The sequence below is a fragment of the Athene noctua genome, chromosome 1 (genome assembly GCF_965140245.1).
Source record: "Athene noctua chromosome 1, bAthNoc1.hap1.1, whole genome shotgun sequence".
Classification (NCBI taxonomy): Eukaryota; Metazoa; Chordata; class Aves; order Strigiformes; family Strigidae; genus Athene; species Athene noctua.
In genome coordinates this window covers 194,112,673-194,138,227 of record NC_134037.1, presented here as the reverse complement: position 1 = coordinate 194,138,227, position 25,555 = coordinate 194,112,673, and the positions used below count along the sequence as shown (strand labels likewise).

The 25,555-nt window shown below is 40.8% G+C and overlaps 1 protein-coding gene across 2 annotated transcripts in view; it reads left to right on the top strand.

The window, feature by feature from the left end:
• Positions 1 to 25,555, top strand: part of TBC1D8 (TBC1 domain family member 8) — a 50,019-nt gene that overhangs the window by 22,025 nt on the left and 2,439 nt on the right. For both annotated transcript variants that reach the window (XM_074908854.1, XM_074908864.1), the window contains exons 5-18: positions 2,537 to 2,777; positions 10,182 to 10,389; positions 11,581 to 11,775; positions 13,016 to 13,198; positions 13,586 to 13,736; positions 14,632 to 14,846; positions 15,631 to 15,748; positions 19,974 to 20,259; positions 20,763 to 20,892; positions 21,188 to 21,286; positions 21,840 to 21,908; positions 23,256 to 23,496; positions 24,740 to 24,805; positions 25,412 to 25,501. In XM_074908854.1, the coding sequence (XP_074764955.1) occupies positions 2,537 to 2,777; positions 10,182 to 10,389; positions 11,581 to 11,775; positions 13,016 to 13,198; positions 13,586 to 13,736; positions 14,632 to 14,846; positions 15,631 to 15,748; positions 19,974 to 20,259; positions 20,763 to 20,892; positions 21,188 to 21,286; positions 21,840 to 21,908; positions 23,256 to 23,496; positions 24,740 to 24,805; positions 25,412 to 25,501 (2,292 nt within the window). The remainder of the gene's footprint in view (positions 1 to 2,536; positions 2,778 to 10,181; positions 10,390 to 11,580; positions 11,776 to 13,015; positions 13,199 to 13,585; positions 13,737 to 14,631; positions 14,847 to 15,630; positions 15,749 to 19,973; positions 20,260 to 20,762; positions 20,893 to 21,187; positions 21,287 to 21,839; positions 21,909 to 23,255; positions 23,497 to 24,739; positions 24,806 to 25,411; positions 25,502 to 25,555) is intronic.

Genomic DNA, 25,555 nt, shown 5'->3' with positions numbered 1-25,555 from the left:
AAGTTTTTTATTTGTTATAAAAACAAAGTTGAGTTTTGCTGGGAGGACTAGAATGCAGTCTCTTGATACATACTAGATATCTGAGTTCTTGTTTAATCTCCTTGTTTGTGTTTAGTATTAAATAATATCCTTTGTCAATCATTTCTTCTTGCTATCATTGCAGGCTTTCTCTCATTAAATCTGAGATACTCAGTCTGCCAAAGCACACAAAGCAAAAATACTTATTAATGATAAATAATGGGAGAAGGAGGAGGGTGAAAGACAAACCCTTTATATTGTTCCAAAAATGTTGTTTATGCAATACCACAGATCATTAAATGATGCTGGAAGTACAACATCATGCTGTATTATTTAAGAAGAAATCACTTCTCATCTCTTTTAAAATAGTTCATTATGAAAATACAAAAAACCCACAGACAACTACTTTTGCAACTTTTCATTTTGACCATGGAAAACACACTGTTCATTCACCTTTGCAGTCAGTTGCATTGCCTTTTTGTTCCCATGCATTTGCATGGAAATGTGAAATAAAAACCTGGATTTTCTTTTGGTTAGACAAACTTCCCTAGCTCAGTGGAAAGCATTATATGTTGAAATGCTTCCCGCTTCCTCAATTCCGATAAAGCAGATTATTTCTGTTTCAAAGCTAGTATTTTGTCACGTTTATGAAATACTTGTATTACATAGAATAATCCAGATAGTTCTGGTTGTTACTATTTGAGAAACTGATGCTGATTATATGTAGAACAAGTGATTCATTGTCTTTTTTTTCCAGGTAGCAATCACAAATTAAATCTGGTGAAATCTGGTCTTGAAAATATTGCCAAGAAATCACATCTATTGCATTCTTCAGTACAGCACAGTGAAAACAATATATGAGCTGCAATAAAAATAGTTCTTAAATGTGTTTTAACACTATAAAAATCCCCCCAAATTGTAGACTGAAATCTCTTTACAGGCAAAGTGTTAAGTCTTCTGCTTCTAGCAAGTCTGTCCCCTTCCCCTTGTTTTATTTTATGTTGAAATGAACTGGAATGCCATATTGGAACCTGTTTTTAGTTTCTCATAAAATGAACTTACGGCTTATGTGAACATAAGCTCTATGGAACATTTTTTCCAGGACAAGTCCCCTTTTATCTAAGCCTCGAAGTATTTGCAGAATTTCAGAGGCTTAGAACATCAGATTTCTTGAAAGGATGTGCCAAGATTTCTTCACATTTTTTAATTAAACTTTTGTTTTCCTAAAACTTCGAAGACTTTGTGCCTTTCATCAGTAGTTTGGGCCCCTTACAGTCTGCTGTGCTGTTTCTATAACCAACACTGTAGAGCCTATGTGATTCCGACCTGCATGAACAATAGTGCTATTGCTACGGTGCTATTTAATCTTTCTTCCCTTGGCTGTGCCTTTACAGATGATTTTATGACCATTCGCAACAGTTTGTGCATGTTGACGCAGCTGTGCTTTATTTAAGTAAGAAAAAACATAATCTTGACATCTGTGGTTCATGTAGTACAGAAAACTTGCTGAGGGTAGCTCCTTAGGTAATTAATGATCATGGATAAGTGTCATATATATATGACAATGTTTGTTATTACTGCCTTTTTATTGCTTTATTGGCATCAGGAGACCAGCTAGGGATGTTAGCGGGTGTAGTCTTGATGTTATTGGCACCAGGAATCCTGGGAAGCTTCTAACAGTTGTTAAATAGAAATTGAATCTATTTGAAAGTCCTTTCCAACCTAATTTCTACCCAGAGATTTGTATGAAAGAGGCAAATAACATCCTGCAGTGGTTATCTAAAATAAGATGATTCTGTTTACCATTTGTATTTATATGATTCAGCAGTGTTTAAATATAGAGAACAGTGTCCTATACGTCTTCTTTTCTATAAACAGGTCTGACTGCAGTTAATGTTTAGGGCAAGATTTGCCTGTGCACCTTTTCTGTAAAAAGTAACCAAAATGGGAAGATCCCAGTGCCTGGGCAGCTTTTTTATGAATGCCTGTTTGTAGTAATAATTAAACTTTATAAAAATGTCCATGAGCAAAAGCTTCCTTTTTTATGGGAGTTAGCTTTATTTAAAAAGTTAAAGTATTGTGCCTATAACTAGGTTTCCACCTGCCTACAGTTTTATTTCTGGGAGATGACAAAGCCTTTCCTATTATCTTCGTACTCTTGAAATGAACTGTTTCTTCTGATACTAATGAAGCAGCCTGCAGAAATGACTTGTAAACGAATTAGAAGCACAGCTTATTGCACATGTTCTGCAAAGGCAGAACTCCCCGGGCCCAGCATTTCTTGTGAAAACAGGTAAAATTTTGAGAGAGAGATTCTGAAAAATCCAGATTTTTGGAGTGGGGGAGGATGAATGTAGAGTAATAACAGGCATTTCGGCTTTTGCTTGGTCATTGTCTGTAAAAATAGGTCTCTCTTCTCTTTGGTTGTTTGCATTTAATTCTGAATGTGCTCATTTCACAAATCTGAAAAATGTAAGCAGAGTCCCCAACCCACTTTTGTTTTTTTCTCCAATGGCAGTGAAACTTATCATTCCTTGGGTTGAGGTCCAGAAGCTGGAAAGAACTTCCAATGTCTTCATGACCGACACGGTCCGCGTCACCACTCCAAATAAAGAGCGCGACTTCTCCACGTTCCTCAATATCGGTGAGGCTTTCAGGATCATGGAGCAACTGGCAGATGTGACACTCCGAAGGCTACTGGATAATGAGATCTTTGAACTGGATCCAGGCCTTCAGGATCCTACTCAGATTACCAAGAGGTAAAAAGCTAAATTGTTGTATGAGCAGTGGTTCTGTGGTGGGCTTCATGGTTTGCTGTGTTAGCTGGGTAAGATTTCAAAGGTTTACTTGATTGGGCACAGAAGAGATTTTATAATGTATTATGGTGCATCCAATAGGTGCATTTTAACTTGTGTGCAAGATGCCTTTTTTCCATTTGATATTCTTCCCTTAAACGTCACTGTTGTTTTTTGTTCATTTGTTTTAAAAGTACAATTTCCTATGGAAGAGTAGATTGCAGCAAGGGGTATTTTCCATCTTCCCTGAAGAGCAACGTTATTTTGTTTGTAATTTTGGCAATGGGTAGGCTTTCCTAGTGCCTTCAATTCTGTAGAATTATTGCTTTTGATCATATCTGAAACATGGAATTTCCCACTAGTGTGATTGCCATAGCAGACTTAGCAAGCAGTTACGGACTTAAACCCACAGGCAGTTGCAACAGTTTAATATGCTATTGTCAGCTCTACCCCATCCGTCCCCAAAATGCATCTTTGCATTCCTCTCCCACTACAGAAATGCATTGAGCTCTCAGGGCGTAGCACAACACAACCACTCAGTGCTTTATTTGCTGCTGTGGGAATGGGGAGGGGAAACTGCCCCGAGGAATTTTAGGTGGGCAGGCTGGAGTAGCCCAAATTGGAATTTGCCTGGGGCATCAGGGTTAACATGGTGGTTTAAAATACTTTTTTTCTGAATGGGATGTGAGCAGAGCACTTTTCCCCCCTGAATCATACCCTTTCCTGCTCTTCCTTCCTCTCCCTCTGCCAGAGGTATGAAGGGAATGACCCAGGTGTTGCTTCCTGGCTAAAACATTAGGGATGCATGGTATCCTTTCCCCAAAACCAGAGACATGTCCAGTAGCAGTTTTATTGTTTCTGAGGGGCATTTTTGCAGTGGTGTTGGCTATACATCTCAGCTAAACACTTCAAAGTTTCATAATGGAGTTTAAAAGAATAAAATGCACTTTCTCTGCAATTCCATATGTACACATGATAAGAAAAATCACTGACACCAGGATTTAATCCATGATGTCATCAAGGAATTCATTTGAGGTCATATAGTGGTGAGAAGCCATGAACATCTTTGCAGGCTTTTTTTTTTTCATAGCCAGGGTTGCTTAAAACACAAGAGCTCCAGTTGTCTCTACAATGTGTATGTAACTGTGTGTTGTTAACATTGTAGGCTTTTGGCCCAAGAAACGTACGATATGTATTTTAACTAATGTACATGGCTATGAGCAATAGGTTGTAGCTAAGCTGCCTTCCATGCTTTACCATTCCACGCTCTTACCACTTTTGGACTGAGAAGTTAGATGCACAAAGCAAGGAAAGTAAATCTGGAGGAGATGTAGCAAAAAACTGGGGGGAGATATTTTCAGCATCTGCTGATTTTTAACTCATCATCGTCACTTCCCAAAATAGTCTTTGAATCAGGGGTACTAACTGAATGGAAAACTACAAACAAACTAAAATTACAGTTGCAAAGAAATGTATAAGCTTAGTAGTGTGCTATAATAAGGAGGCTCTCAGGAAATCAACCTCTAAGTACCTTGTGGCATTTTTGAAAAGTAGTATGTCTGTTAGCAAACAAGCAACAGAAACCATCCCATACATTTATTCAAACAGGTTTTTTCCTCTCCTTCCTTGCGACTTAAAAAAATGTTGGGGCAGGCAGAGGAGAAGGAAGGATAAAAATATATTTACTGGAGAGTTACTGGGTAAGATGTTCTCTAACCTGTGCTGATGTGCTGTGACTTGTGATGGAAGAAAGGAAAACATGGAAACACGGAAGATGCCAAAATCTCATTTCCTCTGCACGAATTAGGTAGTGGTTGGATAAGTTCGTTTCTGGTGCCCTTTGTCACACTTCAGCAACTACTTTGATGTAACGTGATTAAGCAAGTCTGTAGATTGAATAGTGGATAAACTGGTTTTTAATGTTAACATGTTGGGGGGGGGGGTTGAACTTTTTTGGTGTCTGAAGTTTTTGTTGCTGCTTTTTTTCCTGAAGCCATCGTGGTATTACAAGAACAATTATTTTCCTCTTGACATTTTCCCCCTAATAATTGTCTTTGTTAATTCTTGTGCGTGATTTGGAAGCACATAGTAGTCTATCAAACGGCAAGCAATAATCCACATGTCATTAGAACTATTCCAGCTGTGTCAAATTAATGAAATTGCTGTAGATTGCCTTTGTTTGTTAGGCTTTCTTTTGCAAGAGGCTCATCTCAGTATCTTTATTTTTTTTAAAACGCATTTTTAATGCCATCATGGTCTGTATATTAATTCTGAAAACCAGAAAGCTTTGCTGCAGTTCCTGTGGCTCTTGGGGTCATCCTTAGCAGTGGAGGGATGGGACTCAGAGAGGCTGTGGGATGAGCCCCATGGTCTGTGAGACAAATTATATCATAGCCAGAGTCAAAGAAGTTAATATACAAGTTTCTGTGCTGTTTAATGAGAGGATAAGGCTCAGAACAATGGATTATAAAGGGATTAATGGCAATTAAGTTAATTGCCATAAAAAGCAAAGTAAAGGTGAGGCATTTGATAACTACAGATGCCATTTCTTGCAAATATATTTACATGCCATACAATTTTACTGGAACATACAGTAACTGTTTTTTCTTTTTTAATAGGAAGGTTGCTAAAATCTCTGGTATAGGTTTCTTGTATTTCTTATTTCCGTCTCTTTCAGGATGCAAGATATCCATATTGCATTCCTCAAATATACTGAGGAAATTGGCCAGAGCAGAACACGCGATTTAAAAGTTTTAGTGCTGGTGTCAGTAGGGTTTCAAAAGTATGATAAGTTTCTCCAGGCTCTAACCACCTCCGTTTCTTTTCTTCATGTCTAACTGTGAATCGCCAATGAGGATGGCTTTGCCTCATACAAAGGCAAAGAAGGCTTTTAACACTGATCTAAACTGATCAGAAACTGCTTGAAGTAACTTGAATGGTAAATGTCACTTCAGGCTGCATTAATTCCTTCGGAGAGGGAATCCAAGAAAGCTGTAAACCTTGAGCAACATGGAGGATGTGACTAGAAAGAACCTTCTTTTATTGCAACTGCTGAGCAAAAGGCGGGGTTAGGATTATCTCTGTGTATCTCTTGTGACAGATGATTTCCTAACCTGTGTTTAAGGATTTCCAGTAATAGAAATAGCAGGATCCATACCAGTACTTCACTGTCCTATCGTTGGAAAGTCTTTTTGAAGTCTAACTTGAATCTTCCATGCTGTTTTTTGAGTCTGTTACTTCTTGTCCTACCCAGTACTATTGAAGAGATCAGATGTTCTCTCTTTAGAGCAACCATTTTTGTATTTGGAGGTTGGTATGCATGTCCTTTCTCTTTTCTTTAAATTGCACTTCTCTAGTTCAGCCAGGTTTTTCTTATTGGTCCTGATTTTGGCCTTTTTAGTCACTCTTCTCTGGACATTCATCACTTATCCCATGAGATGGTGGGATACAGGATTGCCTGCAATGCCTTGCCAGTGCTGACCAGGGCAGGAGAAGGATGACTGTCTCTGCAGCAACTCCAGCACTGCAGTGCTGCATCTTGGTGGCCATGCACTTCTGCAGCCCAGTGCAGTGCTCCTCTTCCTCCTGTGAGCATGAGGCTGTTGGCTCATGTTCAATTTGTGATCCTGTGCAACCCCTATGTCTTTTCTGTTTGCTGAATGGCTGCTGGTGGAGTTCATGTCTGATACTTGTAATGCTTTTTTTCCGCACCATCCCTTAAGTTTATAATTATCAATCTGAATCTGATCCTGCTGGTCTGCTTATTAGTCTCTGCCAGCCTGACTGGTAGTGTGCAAGTTTAATAACAACAATCTACAATCTCTTGATCCGTCATGGGGATTGCTGATGAAGATGTTGAACAGAAGCTAGTTCAGGACAGACCATCAAGGAGATCCTCTTGATACAGTCTTCCAATTTATGAGGGAGACTTTGTGGGCTGCTTTTTGGGGTACTCTTTTTTTCAGCTGGCTTGGTATAACAGTTTTTCACTTCGATCCAGTTTTATTACTTACATGTGAGAAAATATCAAGATTTTCATAAATTAATGCCTAAAACAAGTGTTGCATCTCCTCCATCTACAAGTCCAGTGTTCCTGCCACATAAGGGAATGATGTTCATTTTACATATGTTCTGACAAGTCTATGTTGGCTCTTCTCATATAACTTCTCCTGGCTTGCTTACAAGAAGCCTTTCTTGCCACACAAATTTAGTAGTTCTTCCAGTAAACAAGATGTGTATCATGGGATGTGTTATTTCTAAAATCTGTAACTCTCTGGAGTCTGAATAGCAAGAAAATTCTAATAATTATTCTCTAAAGCAAGAGGTCAACCAGTTTGTTTAGATTTTAGATAGACAGCAAGTGACTCAGCAGAGCTAAAAACTTGCCAAGTTGACTTCTGTTAGAGTTAAAACAGAGAAAAACATTTGACAGTGAGGACGTAATTTTAAGTGTCCTGATACTTTTAGGCATTTTGTTAGTCTTGTGTGTTATTTCCTTTAATTTAAAACTCTTGGAAGGTAATGTAGGGGTCATACACTGGGAGTTATTGCAGTTCAGACTTGCCGTTCACTTTGAAGTGCTGGAGTTGGAGGCAGTCCAGGATCCCGTACCATGCAAGTTGGGAACTGCACTTGGAAAGAATTGCTGAGTTTTCTGAAGGGAACAAGGCAATTGCGTCTTCTCACCTTTTATTCTTCCGATGCACATGTAAACACTCGATAAACATTATTTTTACATAACATTAGCATTACTTCTTTTTCTGAGGTACAACTCAGTACGCTGCATTTGCTTAAAAAACAAACCAACATGGAAATTGTTGAGTTAGAGGAGAAAATTTCAAACAGATTGGGACACAGACAGAAAGGTTGCCTTTTTGTTTGGTGTTGGAGGTATTGTGAAACTCAGAATGGAAGCTGTGGGACCTGGTGACATGGGCCAGTCGCTGCATCTTTGCTGTATCATGTTTAAACAATTGCCTGTCTTGTTTTAGGAACTGATTTTATTTGTGGGCTTTTTTGAGTTACAGGGTTTGGGGCTTTTTTAACCAGCTTTAATTTTGTTTGGCTGTATTTATGAAAGGAAGCAATTGCTTTAAGCCCTAGAATTTGCCTGCCTAACAGAAAATATTTTCACTGTGTGCCACTTTCTAACAAAACCTCTTGTTTGAGCCCACAGCAGTAAGTGCTGACAACATTTCATCCTCGTGCTACCATTTTTCTTTCCGGGATCCTTCCCGCCAGCAGGCTGGCCCCTGTTTTGGCACTTGTCTCTGGGGCATCCCTGGATGTGGTGTGGTCTCTGTGGTGGCCATGTGATCTTGTGTTGTGAGTCATGGAGGGACAGGCAGTTCCAGGGATGTTGGGGTTGGCAGCCTTCTCCCAGTATGGGGTGCGGGGGTTGGATGTGGTGCTTGGTGAGTTCACTTAGTTTCAGATGCGGGAAATGTCATTCTTCAGCTTAAAACCTGTGGCTTCTTGTCTGAACCGCCCCACGCCTGGAGCCTGCAGTCTTAAGAGATGCAGCAAAATCCTGAAGACTCAGAAACTGCAGATTTTTGAGAATTAGAAACAGTCACCTCTTAGCACACAGTCTCTGTGTCAACAGATGTCTTACTCTTCTGTATAATGCCTCGTTTCACGTAAAATATTCACATAGAAATTTTCACGACCGAATAGATGCAGGGAGGGTTTTACCTTCTCAGCACAATAGCAGGAGAGCACAGCTCTACCCAGACCTGACTGCAGATGCTATCAGCAGCATTCATCTGTGCTGTGCAAAAATGGAAAATATTTTAGTGGTGAGTTAACTAGGAGGCATATCCTGATCCAGCTTTGTCACAATAGCAGATCGCTGCGGGCACTTATCAGAGTTGCTCTCGCTGTGGAATTTTAACTTGGGAGCAACCTTTTTATCTTTCTTCACAAAGAGGGTTTTTCTTTGTTCTTTGTGAAAAACAGGAGACTATTTGTCTGTTTTCCTTGGATAATATTATTAAGGAAGATAATGCTTGAGAAGGAAACAGCAGCTGAACGCTGGTCAAACTCCTGTCTTTTCTGTTGGGTCACAGAAACAGATCCTCCCTTCTCAGACCTCAGTTTGCTCTGGATTGTCTTCCTCCCTGTTTCACATGGCTTTCGTTTTCTCTATGGATTAAACTGAAATGAAACAATTGATTTACGTGCTGAAGCAGAGGCTTCCATCAGTCTCAACTTATTTTTAAACAGCAGGGCTGGGGTAGGGGGAAGGTGTCTGCAGGAGAGGAGGGTGAAAGAAGGAGTGGAGAGGGGATTTACAGCACCAAGGTACCACTCCCTGTTATGCTTCAGCCCACGCTTTAAATTCTTTTAATGGAACAGTCAAGCTTTTTTTTTTTTTTTTTTCTTTCCCCTAAGGTGAATCATGTTTGGAAAAATTTACTTGTAGTAAAGAAAATGATAGAATTTAAGCCCTAATGTTTCTGGAGCTGCTGTTGGTGAGCTAATAGCTGTGGCCTGTTTATAATGTAATTGCATAGCTCTCTAAATTACTGCAGACTTCTTCATTAACAAAGGAGGAGAAAAAAAAATCCCCAAAGCTAAGTCTGTATAACCATAGCTCAGTAATGAATGCTTCATTTATTTAAATTTTGTTTCTCCACATAAATGTGGATGGGTGACTGGAAGGAAGCCAAGTCCAAACAATGTAGCTGGTGCTGTTACTCCCCAGCTGAATCTGCAAGTGACCTGAAACTGTTTTGCATTTTGTAACTGTTCTGATGGCCCTCGGAGGCTGCTACCTCTGCAAATCAAGGATGCGATGATGTAAATGCCACCATCATTAACTCTTCTATTACTGACCACTTCAGAAGTACTCATTGAGCAAATGCATTACTTTTGGGTACAGGTGCAAAATCCCTGGGGTGATGTTGGTAATGCTGCTGGGAAGGGAAACAAGGAACATAAAGCTAATCTCCACTGCTCAATTTTGTTCATCAGATGAAAGATTTTATTATCTCCTGGGCATTGAAATCTGTAACTCTCTGAGGTTGGAAAATTGTATAGCAGCCATAGAAAATGCATGGTTAAATAGTAATTTTAAGACACCTCAACAAACCACATGATTTAAATCAGTGTCCTTTCCCTTCCTAGTCACTACAGTAGTTGTTTTTGACCTTATTGTTAAGCAAGCAAGTATTGATAATGATTCTTTCTTGTATTCCAAAGGTGGTCTTTTATTGATCTGTTCACATAGGCAATGAAGATTGTTGTGCACGGTGCTTTAATTCTGTATCCCTTGCTCTTTGGTGAGGCTAACAAGAAAAGTGAACCTTGTGCTGGATGTCCTGGCTTTCAAGGTCTTGTGATTCGCTCTTACTGCTTTTTCTTAAGGGATCTTGAAGCCAGAGCACAGAATGAATTGTTTCGGGCCTTCTTCAGATTGCCCAGGAAGGAGAAGCTGCACGAAGTTGTAGACTGTTCTCTCTGGACGCCATTTAGTCGCTGTCACACAGTGGGAAGGATGTATACTTCAGACAGTTATATCTGTTTTGCCAGCAAAGAAAATGGCTGCTGCAATGTTATCATCCCACTTAGAGAGGTAGAGTTGTTTGTTTGTTTCATTTCGGGTCCTTGCTTGCCGTTTTCTGCTATAAGCATCCACTGTCACTTGACTTAGCTGCAGACTATCATTTGATGAGAAAGAGTAGGATGCTTGGGTGTATGGTGCCTACAGGATTGTTGTAAAGGTTGTTCTGAGACTCACTAGGGCATGAGTTCCTCAAAATATAGGTGATTCAACATGATCCTCAAAGTGAAGTATGGACAGGTAATGCAGCAGAACAGAGCACTGAAAAAGCAGAGTCTGCTCGGCCCAAGACTCAGACAGGACTCCCCTCCCAGCTTCACAGCAACATACATCCAGCTTGATGTTGATGGTGACTTCAGCTCGGACCCACGCTAGCAATATAAAAATATCCTTACCTGGGGTCAACACTTAAAAGCATTGAAGCTCTTCTTCCATAGACAAAATCTGGCAAACATGTGGATACTTTGCAAAGCTGTAGGGCTGAGAGAAAAAGGGGATGTTCTGGATGCTGTGACGAGCTGCCAAATTTCCATGAAATCGGAGACTTATTTAAATGGAGGGAGAGCGCATGGGAAGGTGGTGGGAGTAGAAGAGGAGAAGGAAGCTGTCAGCAAACACCTGCCTGATATGCTGTGGATACAAGGCTGTTATGATCACTTAATTAAAGCTTTCCTTTCGTCCTCAACTAATAACAGAATAACATCCAAATGATATCCTAACTGTAGCAACCTACCTTCCACTGTTACAGAAACAGGAAACAGTAAGAGAACAATGTTATATACTTAATCGGAAACAACAAAACAACTGTTTTACCTTATCTTCAAGTGTGAAAGCAAATTTCCCCCTGCATCCCCCAGACTTTGATCAAATTGATCCTTTTCTAAATCTTGTTTTAGTCATACTCCCCTTTCTTCTCTTTCCTCTCAGTCAACTCTCCAGAAGTGGGCTGCAAAGTAATTTAAAAAAAAAAAAAAAAAAAGAAGGTAGCTGGGATACTTTTTAGTGTCTGCTTTGAGCTTCTAAAGAGGCCATGAACTTCAGGTGGTAGGATGTGTCTGATCAAGGAAAGGCAATAAGAATAACCCTGTTTAAAGCACGTGTGCATATGAATGCTGTGTTTGTTCATTTTTGTACATGTAGACTATTTTAGGATATTGTGTGGATGTGGTGCATAATGTGTTTTCTGTAATGTTTCTGGAAAAGGTAATCAGTATAGAGAAGATGGAGGACACAAGCCTTCTCCCTAACCCCATCATTGTTAGCATAAGGAGCAAGATGGCCTTTCAGTTCATTGAGCTGAAGGACCGAGATACTTTGGTGGAGAACCTGCTCCAGAGGCTAAAGGAGGTGAACTCCAGCAACCCAGTGCACTGTAACAACTTGCCAAATAAGAATGAGGTACTGAACTTCTGGGGGGTTTTTTGGATTATGAATTCAGTATGTTTATCCACTGGTCCATTGTCCTGCCTTTCTCAGGGGGTTGATCTTGGGCCCAGTGCTTTCTGATGCCTTCTTTAAAGACCTGCCTGACGGGATGGAGCACAACTGCAGCATGGTTGTGACTGACACACTGCAGGGAGCAGTGAATATGGTGTGGGGCAGGGCTGCCCTTCACAGAGATCTCAGTGAGGGCTGATAGAGACCTCATGAAATTCAACAAAAGCTGGTGAGAAGCCTAGCAGAGTAACCCCATGCAACAGGAGGGGCTGGCTGGCTGCCTGGTGAGCAGCCATGTGGAAAAGGTGGAGGGGTCATGATAGACACAGGTTGAGCTTATAAGTCACGCAGTGTGCTCTTACAGTGAAGAGGTAGAGGGCCAACAACATATGGGGTTGTACTAGCAGGATTGTAACAAGCAGGTCAAGGGATGTTACTATTCCCTTCTATTCAGCACTTCTGAGGCTGATCAGCAGTACTGTGTCCAGTTTTGACTCTACCCCACCACACAAGAAAAGCATTGACGAATTGGAGTAAGTCCGGTGGAGGGCTACAAGATGATCAGGGGCTGGAGCACATGCTTTACGGGGAGAGACTGAGGAAACAGCCTGTTTTCCACTGCCTAATGGGGAGTTACAGAGAAGATGGAGCCAGACTTTTCTAGGAGGTGCTGAGGAACAAGCAACATCAGTCCCAAGATGCAGCAAGAGAAAATCCAAATAGATAAAAAGAGAAAGATTTTCCCTTGAGGGTGGGCAGAACTGGACCAGGCTGCCCAGAGGGGCTGTGGACTCCCCTTCCTTGGAGCTACTCAACTTGACTGGATACAGCCCCCAGCAATGGTCTTAAGGGGCCCTGCTTTCAGCATGGGATTGAAAAAGATGGTCCTCTCCAACCTAAACTGTTCTCTGATTCTGTTTTTCCAATCCTAACCGAAGAAGATTGATTGGTAGCTTGTCATCAAGGACACTTAGAATTTACTAACAACTTCTGTTTTAAAGTAACAACCCTTTTCCTGACATACAAATGAATTATAAAGTAAAAAATGAAGTTTAAAGTCAGAGTAAGGCCTTTCCTCAGAAAGGTATGAAAGGTTTTGATGCAAAAGGCAAAGGCTAACCCAGCTCTGTGTCTCAAAGACAGTTGAGGATGTAGTTCTTAGCTTCTTTTCAGTCATTACCGCTTTGATTCTTCGTTCCAGAGCAGTCCTGCCTTTGGATCCACATGTGTGCTCAGGGATGGTGAGCCCGCATGTCTGGGAACAGAGGCTTCACAAGGCAAGGAGAGAAGCGAATCTGAAAAGGAGAGCAGTTATTTGCTCAATGCAGAAGCACTAAGGTCAGACTTTCATCAGTCAGGAATGGCAGGCCTTGATTTTGGAAAGGTATGTATCATTTGGGGGAAGTTGTAGGAGGTTTGGGCTTTTTCGTTTTTTAAAAAGATGGGATCACATTCAAACAGATACTCATTTTTAGTAAATTGAACTCTGTATTGGCTGGAGAAGTTAGATATGTGATAACGGCTTTTCTATTTGCTTGGAGTTTTTTCTTCTCCCTCCCCCCATTTCTTTCTAGTAAATATTTATAATTTTTCTCCCTGTGTGGTGAATTCCATGTGTAAAATGGGGACAGTTGCAGTCCTTAGAGCAGACTTCGCATTTCCATTGGTAATTGAAATACACTGCAGAATTTCTAATATGTAAAATGTTTCTGTTTATGGGTTCTCACATACACACTATTTGTTCTTTTAAAACACATCTTTTTGTTCCCAGTCTAGGGAGCAAATTAAAGAGAGCCTGTGGGATGACCATTTTGTAGAATATGGCAGAACTGTGTGCATGTTTCGCACAGAGAAGATCAGAAAACTTGTTGCTATGGGAATCCCTGAATCCTTAAGAGGCAAACTCTGGCTGCTCTTCTCAGGTGGGCATGCTTAGAAATGTTGGCTGTAAGCATCATCGGATTCTGAAAGTGGCAAAACATTTAGTCAAGAAATCTCCCAAGGGCAATTAAAGGTCGTTTACATGGAGCTTATGATACTGCTTACAGAAGAGAGATGATCTGAACGGAATTAATAAGCACAAGGAAGTACCTAGGTAGATCTGTAAAAATTTTATCTCAGGATGACATGACATGATGCACAGAAGAATGGACATAACATCTCCTTCATCTGTGTAATTTAAAATTAACGTCATGTTTTCATAAAATAATGTTAATCTTCAAGCAACAATTAGATTGTAGCATAAATATTGATTTAAGCCTAGACAAATCAAATTATTGCAAAATAATGACATCTTAAAGTCAGCAGTCTTGGGTCTGCTTTTTGTTGAATGTTGGCAGGGGTAGTAGAATCTAGGGATGGAAAAAAACAACTGGTTTCATCCGCAGATCTGGCAGAGCCAGAATGTGCCTACAATATGATTTCAAGTTTAGTCCTTAATCCAGTATATGACATGTTCAAACATTTGTAAAAAGTATTCCTTCATGTGGAGTTTTTCCTCCTTGGAGGGTGTGAACAGCACCAAGTACATTTTTCCCAGTAGTACTTTCTGCTGGGGAAGTTTTCTGCTCAATGTCGGTATTAGGCTGTTTTGAATGATGTTGCATCATATAAGCTTTGCTGATATTTATTTTGTTTTCAAGACACGTATTCTGCTAGGACTTTTATTTCTTTCAGGTCTGGAGATTCCACTAAATTCTGGTACCTTGGGGAAAACCATCTTGCTTACATCCTGTCAAGCAGTAATACCCACAACACTAAGTTTAGTGTCATCCTAATCCATTTGCATCCTCCTTTCTCTCTTCCTCCTGCCTTCAGATGCTGTGACGGATCTCACCTCGCATCCTGGTTACTATGTACATTTGGTGGAGGCATCCATGGGCAAGTGCTGTATGGCGACAGAGGAGATTGAGCGTGACCTCCACCGCTCACTGCCAGAGCACCCTGCCTTCCAGAGCGAGACGGGTATAGCTGCCCTGAGAAGGGTGCTCACAGCATATGCGCACAGGAACCCCAAAATAGGATACTGCCAGGTGAAAAACTCCCAGTGGGATAATGCTCGCTGCTTTTTTTCCTCTTTCCACTCTGTCAGTTTTATCATTCTCTTGGGAGTATTTTTAGTGGTGGTTTTGATAAATAATGTCCTTCTAGTTAGGAAAAGTACATAATTTCAGATATTAAATGTCATTTACTCTGGAAAACAGCTGCACAGACTTAACAGAGGTATTTCATCAGCATTTTGAAAACTGCATTTAAAGGAGGGGAAAAAAAAGTGTTTCTAATGCTTCTGTTTGTTCGAAAATGTGTTTCTTGCACAGTACTTGGACACAGTGCAAAGTAAACTGGCCTGCACGGATGAGATTCATGTAGAGCACTGGAGATTTAATGAACTAAAGTTCTGCCCCTTTCTTCCAAAGCTGGCCCGCTAAAATAATTTTACCTTCTGTGCAGCTCCCTGAATTCTGATTAACATCAGGCTGGTCCAGATGCCAGAAGGAGAGGAATGCAGCCCCAAAACATCTTGCACTGTCAGTTAGCTGCTTTGTATCTGGGCAAATCCAGTACTGTGCTTCTCTCCACTGTTCCCTACTGCTCTTGTGAAAAGCAGTGTATATAAGCTTGAAAAACCTGTTATGCCTTTGGGTTGCAATTATGTGTTTGCTGTCTATTACATTTCTCTTGTTATTTGGGGTTTTTTTTTAGTTGTTTACATCGGGTTAGGCTACTTTTATTTCTTTAAAAATAGCCACAATTTAGCTCTTGTCAGTAGGATTTGCTGTCACTAACAAATCCCGTTTTCTTCTTTGCCCTTGTAAGTCTATGAATATTTTGACCTCTGTGTTGCTGTTGTATGCCAAAGAGGAAGAAGCCTTTTGGCTGCTGGTTGCTGTGTGTGAACGAATGCTGCCAGATTACTTCAACCACCGAGTGATAGGTGAGCTGGTGTCTCCCTTCTCACTAACTGGGAAGGGGCAGACAAGTGGCATTAGTGTGAGTAAAATGCTCAGGGTCTTCTGAGGTCCAGACCCCATGGGTGAGGTAGTCCATGGACTTGGTTCAGTGTGGAGGGACAGCAGCGGTGGCTGCTCAGGTTCCAGCTGGGGTTGGTTTTGGTCTGAAGGGTTTGAACTGCAAGAACTATAAATATATGCTTAACTTTACAGTTTGTCTTTTTTTTCCCTGTTGGTCAGAATGCGGTGGCACTTTTGCCTGTTAGGTAAAAATAGAAGAGCTTGCATGCCTTGGTTAGGAATGTTCAGTATTAGAGACTCAAGCTGCTTAAAAGGAACCTAAGAAAGATCTGCTAGGGCAGCTATTTCTGATCTGACCTGTCTGCATTGCCTGACTGCCAGAGTTAATACAGGCTTGCATCTAAACTGGCCCTTTGTAATGAGGGTTGATACAAAACCCTCTGAATGCGAGATGCTGCATTAAGAAATAAGCCCAGTCCCTCTGCAGTGCATGCCTTGTACTGCATGTGCTATGTGTCCCTGTTCTTTGCAATGCAACTATTTTTAAGACTGTTGTGCAAACGTCTGCCTAATGCACAGGAAGAGAGGGGCTGAGTAGCTTGATGCAGTAATTGCAGGTATGCATACAGGAAAGAGTATTTTTGCAGTCACTTCCTCCTCTTAGAGAAATGTTTGAGAGCTTTTCCCTCTTTAATGCTGACCTTACGCTTTAGCTATGGCATCTGTCATTACACCATTGCTGTAGCAAGGGAGGGATCAGGGTCACTTGTGAGGAGGTGGGGACAGGAGTGCTTCTGGGAACTAGAAATGGTGTGGGCACTCTTGTTCTGCCAGAGTAGTGGGAGGAGACATCTGAGAAGATTTACAATCTTTTTCTTGGAGGATGAGATTGTCATACCTTCCTCCTGGCACTGTGCCTCCGCACACTGTCTTGTCCCGGAGCTGGCAGGTAAGGTAAGTTAAAGCAGTTATTCCAAAGTTAGCTGGATGCTTAGGATGTTTGGTAGTGCCTTGAATGCTATTGGTATTGTCAGCTAGCGGATTGGGCACTGTAACTGTCCCACTTGTCAGAATTTTGCTTCTTGTCTCCAAACATGACTCTAAACTGCTGTCTTGATGACTTATTTCCATGTTTGTCTGTCTCCATCCTTGATTAAAAAAGAAACAGCTTTTTCTGTCCTTGTGCATTTCTAGATGTCATCAGTCTGCCTTGAATTACTTATACCTTTGGTGCTTGTTGGGTTATTGCCCCTAAGTAGCATTCTCTGCACCCAAACTTGAGTTACCCCACTGGCCATATCACTGGTTGTACTTGATTTTGACTTTGTATCTTGCCTGTCACTTGCCATGGCTACAGCCTACATTGTTTGAGTGCTGATAGTCATGGCTGTCCTGTCTTTCTGTTTTCCTGTCCTCTGTACCCAAAGGAAAGAGTACCATGACTTTAGAAGAGGTACTGCCACAGCTCACCACAGTGTGAAGAGCCAGGGACTTCAGCTTGGAAGGTCCCCTGCTCCCCCTGGTCAAACAGCAGCAGTGTAATTTTGCAGCATGGTTGCCTCACTGAGCAGTTACTTCTGAAGCTTTGATTGACCCTAGACCTTAGTGTGCCCAGATCGGTGCTACTGATCTTCTTCACCCTGTCCATCCTCTGGTTCCTGTTGCTTGAGTTAGTGTTCTTGGCTTCACATTTCAGCTGACCTTCTTTTTTAATTTGCAACCAGCTCTTGTCTAAACTTTGTATTGTTTCTTCCTGCATAACACTTCCAAGACCCAACTTTCCTTCTTTGTCCGCAATGCCAACACTGTTGTGCAAATTTTGATCTCTCTGTGATTGGTGATCTCTGATCTTGATACCCGCCACTGTGCTTTTCCTCCTGTGTCAGCCAGTAATCTCTACAGTCAAGACAGCTGGTGACCTTAGTTGTAACAGGCCTTCTGAGCTCCATCTTTTCTTGGGCCTTTTCTTCATGACATTCAAAATATTTTTTAAAAATATTTATTTATTCACAATTTTTGCTTTCAAAACTTAGGCAGTTCAGTTTTACTCAACCTTTTTTTTATTACATGACTGTCTCCCTCCTTCACCCTTGCCATCTATGACCACTCTTGTCTTTTCACAAGCCTTTTTATGATTTCATTGCTTGCAAATGGGAAAACCCTGCAGGCAGGGCTGGCACCCATTATCTCCTCCTTCAGGAATTCCCTCTGTCCTACCTTGAGCAATGCATAGAGGAAATTATAAGCAGATAGCTGCAAGGTAGAAACAAGTTGTACTTGGATCAAGAGTGGTGGCAAGGATCATGCACATCCTATTCTCATGTCACCATGACTTTTCCATCCTCTGCATAAACCAGCAGGCCATCTTACCCCACTTTATCTGTTTGACTGTCATATTGATATTAAAATTCTTGAAACATTGAAAACTTAATTTAATTTCTCAGATTTGCCTTTTCAGTCTTGGAGATGTCATTTAGTTTGCATCTTGGGTCATCTTTTTTTAAATGGATACCCTAGTATTTTCCTACCTTGTCGTGGTTTCATGCTGTAATACATTAGAGTTTCAGTTGCTCAGATTTCATGGCTTCTGGGAGCCTAATGGAAAGGTGAGCATAAAAGTCACTTTGAATACACCTTCTTGACTTACATCCACGGTGTAAACATTTAATTATAACAAGATCTGCAAAAGATCTGGGCAGCATCGCACATTCCTTTTAAACCTCTGCTTTTGCCAGTGCTGCCTCTGAGTGTGGAATTACCTTTTTATATGTGATGCCTATCTGTCTCTGGCTTCCTACAAATACCCCTAAAACCAGCTCTGTTTATTGGGTCTATATTAACTATGGCTATTAAATTGTTTGTTTTAGGCTTGTTAAAAAAAAAAAAAACAAACAAAAACTGCCCTCTGTTGAGTAACCCCAGTCCGTTTTCTCCTGCTTTCTTTACCATTCTTATTTATGATCATCTGATGTGAGAAGGCTTTCTCTTCAAAGCAAAGCACCATGCTTGATGTGTTTCTCAAAAGCTCTTTGCATGTCCTTTGGCACTTATTTTTGATTTGTGGTGCTGTAATGTTTGTTCAGCCACCAGGAGAAGCTCTTTGTGGCTTGTTGTGAAAAGTTATAAGACAGAGAAATTTCATAGCTGGGAGTTTTTTTATGATTTAGATGCAAAGCCCAAAGATGCTGGCTCTCTGACACAAATTGTCCAGGTTGTATTCTGCTTTTGAACAACGGAAGATTTGAGTGCTAAGGGTATATATATGTCTCAGGAATTTCCTAGCAATTAAAGTTATTTCCTAATACTAGCAGAATATGAACTATGAGAAAGAAATGAAATAACTTGAAAGGAAAGACAAAATAATTGTGAAAAGGTAACTGCATTTTGTATACAGGAACATTTTAAACTTCCAGTGTCTTTGGTTAAAGCCCCTGATGTGGCAGATGTGGTTTGTAGACACAGGCCATTTCAGCGATACGAAACTATTGATTCTACACTAGCTGCTGACAAAGTAGCACTGAGCTAGTAGCTAAAACAGAGCACAAATCTGCTCATTTTGGAAAGAATGGTTGGGACAGTTAGGAAGGCGTATATCTGGGCATTGCAGAAATCTTTTGTTCTTTATATATAGATATATACGTGTGTAAGCATATATTTATATCTGCTTATATATATATATGTGTAAATATTTTTATTTGTGTTTAGTGTGTGTAGCCATATTTGGATTTCCATCTTATATTTTCTCACTTAGAATTAAAGCTGTACTGCCTGCTTGCTTGAGCACATACCCTGGAGAGGAATGTATACTTTCTTATTTTCACTGCATAGATCCCAAGTCGAACAGTAAAATGCTTTAAGATTGCTTTCGCTAGCACTTAATTATTACGTGCTCTTTTAACCAAAACCAACAGCTGCTGCTATTACTATTTCATTGCACCCTAAAGGCACTGGGGAGAATCAACAAAAGTCTTTTTGCAGAAAGTTGTACAGTAAGGATTACGGACATAAGGGTTGGGGTTGAGATCACAGCAGGAGAATAATGGGATTTTTCATTGTAGATGTGTATGTATCTTGTCAGCTTAAATCTTAAGAAAGTCTTGCAGTTGATAGTTGACAGCGATCATTAGCTTTAAAGAATATTTTGTCCCGTGTCAGTCCTGGCTAATACTGTTTCTTTGTGATTTGCAGGTGCTCAGGTAGACCAGTCGGTGTTTGAAGAGCTTATAAAAGAGCAACTTCCAGAACTGGCTGAACATATGAAGGATCTGACAACCTTAGCTTCCATCTCTCTTTCATGGTTCCTTACCCTCTTCCTTAGCATCATGCCCTTGGAAAGTGCTGTGAATGTTGTGGACTGCTTCTTCTATGATGGGATCAAAGCCATTTTCCAGCTGGGTTTGGCCATACTGGAAGCCAATGCCGTGGATCTGTGTAACAGCAAGGACGATGGGCAGGCCCTGATGATCCTGAGCAGGTATGGCCACGCAGGAGTGCTCCTTCCATCATGGAAGGAGCTATAAAACAAAGGCAACTGCGTGCCGGTGTGATATCGACAGGGCGCTGTAGGCACCAGTGGAACCCTTCGTGTTACCTTGCTGCTGCTGCTTTTGCGGTGTCTGCCTTAAACAATGGGCTTTGTACATCAGACGAGTAGATGTCCTGTGAAATTTCCTGGCAGCACCGAGACATGCATTGATTGCGTCAATGTGCAATATTTACTGCTGCTCTTCGTGCCTTCCCTAGAGTGACAGGCTTCCTGCTCCAGACTTCAAGGAGACAGAAGTTTTCTTCCTTGGGCAGCATTTAGTCATTTGGCTGGCTTGCTGTTCCTTGGATGAGTAATCATGAAGGCATTTTTGAAAAGCCTAGCAGCCCGAAAACCAATTTATTTCTAAGTCTGAGCCATAGGACTTGTTTGCTTATTTATACTGAGAAGAGCACAGTGCAATCTGTGTTGCTTATATTTCTTCCTTTCAGGTTTTTAGAGCATGTCAAAAACGAGGAAAGCCCTCTGCCACCTATTGGTAATCACCATGCATTCTTCAGCGACGACCAGGAAGCCTCCCCAGTGACTGAAATAGCTAACCTGATTCATGACTCCTATGAGGTAAAATACTACTCTGTGTCTACTGGTCAGTTAGGTTAGAATTTTTAAAAATAAAAAGGTTAAATTCAATGTGTATATTTTGACACTTAATACACATCTTTACAGATTCCTTGACTAAGTGCTCAAATGCACAAGGCTAGGTGTAGTATAAATACCTACACTGACAGATCAGTTAGATACTGGGTATGCTTCTTCAGGAACTCAAAACACTTTAAAAGTTGTAGTTTCAGTAAATGAGAAATACAAATATCATAAAATACTATAAAAATAATAAAATTCTGTCCCTCCCTTGTAGAAATTTGGAGACCACTCTGTGGCACAGATAGAGCACATGCGCTACAAACATCGAATCCGTGTCCTGCAGAGCCACGAAGACACAACCAAGCAAAATGTGGTGAGTAGCGTATTGTTTCAAGTGAGGTAGCTTAACATCTTTCTGCAGGCAGACAGCTTTCATTTTTTAAAAGGCACCACCAGATTTTGAAAAAAGGAAGAATCATTACTGACTCTGGAAAAAGCTCTTTCCTGGGATGCTGATGGGTTTGTTTTTTCTTTTGCGGCCACATGAATTATTTTCTAGGGTGGCTTTCATGTTAACAAGAACTTCAGGACTGACCAGCCCAGCATCTTGTCTCTGACCGTGGCCCCAGGGAGATGCCTGGGGAAGAGTGTAAGAAGAGAGTGCGATGTGATGCTTCCCTGGCCTCCTGCAACCTGCAGTTTACGGACTTCCTGTCTTTGTTTCTAATAGCCCTTGAGGGATTTCTCTTTTCATGAGTCTGTCCAACTGGTGAACCTAAAGAAGGGGGAAAAATTGCAGATATTTTTCTGTACTGCAGTTTTCAGCTGGACCACATAAATACAGTCCCTGTGGGGCTCAGGGGCCTGCTCATGTAAGTGATGATGGGAGAAAAGCTAGTGACTGATGTTTTTTCTTTCTTTTTAAGCTCCGAGTTGTCATCCCTGATGTTTCGATTCTTCCAGAAGATTTAGAGGAACTGTATGATTTGTTCAAGGTTGGTCTCCCTGAAAAGTAGAGGATGCACCTATTTGAGGCTTCGGGGTGTAACTTCTAGCTGTCGCTTTGCAGTGCCACCTTGGACCTTGTGTCCTCTGCCTGGGCTGTATTATTTGGGTGGGATCTTGTAATTTTGTCCTTTCTGTGGTTGCCGAGTTCTTAAAGAGGAATAGTAAGATACTGATCCTTCAAAGGAGAATTGCTTCAGTTTCTTTTCTAACTTACTGCTTGAAAATGGTCCATGGGAAGTTAGGTTCTGGTAACTTTCACGTGCAGAATAAATTAAATAATACATAGCTCTGCTCACTGGGAGCTCTGCAGTACTTTTAAGTCCTGCTCTCTTAATGCTCTTTAAAGGCAGACTCTGTTTTCCATGGGCGAAAAATCCCCACGAACTGGTGTTCTTGCTATTTGTTCCAAATTTTTAAACTTTTTTTTTATTTGTTAAGAACTAAAAGCAGTTTCTACTTCAGTTCCTTTCTGTCAAGCTTATGTTCGATAGAACTTTTATAAAGTTATTTGATGACAGGGACATCTAAGCTTATACAACTATACTTGATTTAGAGGTCCAAGCATGTAATTAGCGCCCTTAATGGACCATTTCTTTTGTGTATTGTTCATAGCTATAAATACTGAGAATGTGACTGTGGTATGTTCTTAGTGTTGCATAGCTTTGTGGCTAAGAGCAGTTGTATCCTTCCTCCATTAGTGGCTGTAAGAGGATGCTGCTGGGGCTTGCTTTTCAGCACTTCCCTCTTGCTTCTTGCTTCTCTGTTTCTGAGCTTTGACTGGCTTGCACTCCTCCTCTTTCCTCATTTAGTTTCTTGGTGGTGATTCCTTTACTGTTAGCACACTTGCTTCCCTGGGACAGCTCATTTTGTTAGGACTCTCTGTTTTGCATCAGCCTGTCCCTAAGGGAAGACTAATAGGTACGGTATCCAAATAGAGAGGTCTGAGAGAGAATAAATGAGCAGGCCAAGCCTGTGTAATGCTTACCCTGGATTTTCTCTGACCCTCTGTACCTTTGGCTGGTTAGAGACATGCCGAGCCAGTTGTGGCTAATAGTTTCAGTAGCCTGCAGTGAATTTCTTCCAAGAATCTGCCCAGTCTCCCTTCAAAGTTATTAATTATCCATTGGAAATCATGAGAGCGCTTGGCTGCTCTAATTAAAGATTAATACTTTGCTTTTTCTCACAGGAATGGCCTTGGTATCATTACAGCACTTCGCACAGATAATTTTGAGCATTTCCCACATACTTTGATATGAATGCCTTTTTTTGCTGGTTGTGCTTTCTCTGATACCGCACACCACAATTTCCCCTCTCCCGCCTCTGATTTCTCTTAGAGGGAACATTTGATAAGATGCTACTGGGAAATGACGAGTCCGGTGGTGGAGCGACATGACCCCAGCAGACCCTACGCTGAGCAGTACCGCATCGATGCCCAGCAGTTCACAAACCTGTATAGGCTGGTCTCGCCCTGGACCTGCGGGGAGCACACCAACGTCCTCGCGCAAAGGACCTTCCGGCTCCTGGATGAGAACATGGACCAGCTGATTGAATTCAAGGGGCTTGCCAGCTGCTTAGGTATTGGCTCCCCTGCGGGGTGGAAGATGGGCAGAGCCGGGGGTGGCGCACGGGTTAGACACAGATGTTAAAATGCCATACAACTGGCAGGGGAGGATGCGGGCAAATTATTTTTTTAGGCTTGTAATTAGCCTAACAAGGGACTTTTATTAAGTTTGTGTGTTTCAATCACCTGAAGTCAAATTAGATTTAAAAGAAAGCCTAAGGACATGATTGAATATTGTATTAAAATATTTGATTTCTTGGACAATAGTAATTTTGTTGAAAATATTTTTTGAATTAAAATTATACTTGGGTATGCATGGAATGCTAGGAAATCCTCTCTACCAGACTGTTGCTCTCAATATACCTCTGAAATCTCAATATATCTCTTTGTAACTGCTTCTTGAAGACTTAATCTTACACAGCTGACTCCTGCTTGCCTTATATGTCGACAGTAAGCAGAACAAAAAAACGCTAGCCAGCAGGGACTGAGAGCTGTGCTGGGGCTGGTCTTGAGGCCACCAGCTGTTCTAATAAGGTGATGCTGCCCATCTCAAAATCTGGCTGAAGAAAGTGCCACATCTCAACTGTTACCTGACCCCAAGTGAAAAAACCTGAATCAACACTGAAAGCTTCAGTAAAAATCATATTCTTGCCACTTAAGCTTTTTAGAATTGTTTTATGTGAACTAAGGGATCCTGTATTATATTATCATTTGATTTTGATTCTTAGAGGGATACAAGTTTTTTTTTTAAAAAAAGTTCTTCACAGTATTTCAGTGCATTTAAAAGTTCAGAATCTCATTTCTACTGGTCATTGAAAATATGAATTATATTACATGCGAAGTACCTATCTCCTTTGGGATTATTCTATAGAACAGCAGTAGGGGCTGAAGGGGAGAAATACTAAGAATATGATGGTCCCAAAGAGAGTTTTCTGTCTCCCCCCTCTCACATTCCTGTTAATCTGTGGCAGCAAACAGCCTTTGCTAGATTCCCTGTCATCTTCCTTGGCTCCATAGTGTTATTTACTCCCAATCTATTTTAAAGAACAAAGACCAAACCAGATGGCTGTCACCTGCTGTTCCTCATTGACAGGCACAACTTAAAATATTTCAGTGTAATATACTGGCCGTATGTTTTCATGTATTGTCCATGCAAACAATTATCTTTTGTGCACAGAGAGATGCTTGATATATTTTAAACTGTGGGAGTAAATGCTCAGGTCCACTTCCTTCTTGTTCTTTTTTTTTTCTTTGCAGATGTTATGTATAATGGAGAAATGAATGAAAAGATAAAGTTACTATATAAGCTGCATATCCCACCGGGTAAGAAATCAGAAGAGGAATGAATACCTGTTTCTCCAGAAATCTCTTGCTTAAAGCTTTTGGGAAAAGGCTGCTTAATGAAGAACCCTATCGTGCATCCTTCAGCTGGGAGCATACAGGATGCGCATTTGTAATTATGCTCACTGCTTTTTAAAAATTACTCCAGTCAAAACATTGTTGAATAAAATTTATAGATATACCATGTCAAGGCTCACATCTGCTGCATTCAGAGATCTTTTGCAGCCAATTATGTGGCTACTCTAGACAAAATGTGAACTAACGTTTTTGGATGGCTTGTACTCCCATGTGTACTAGAGGTCTCCTTATCACATCCTGATCCAGTTTTGATTAGGTGACAAAATTTTGTGGTAGTTTCTCTGTGCAAAGTTTTTAATTAAACATGCCACTCTTGGCAAACTTTTGACTCTCTCACTGCAGCACTAGTGTTACTTACGTGAACATAATTTTACAGTATGATTTAATGAAGTACTGTTTAAAAACATCTTTGCCCAATTACTTTGCTTTCTTCAAATATGTAAGTTTTAAAAGCATAAGTAACCAAGCATTCGAAGGATTAATCATTACATTTATCACTTTTTTGGATAGCTCTCACAGAAAATGAACGAGACAGCCAGTCACCATTAAGGAATCCTTTACTGTCAACTTCAAGACCACTAGTTATTGGAAAATCAAATGGTATGTCCAATATGTTTCTCTGATATGTGTGCATATTGAGGTAACCAACTTCCC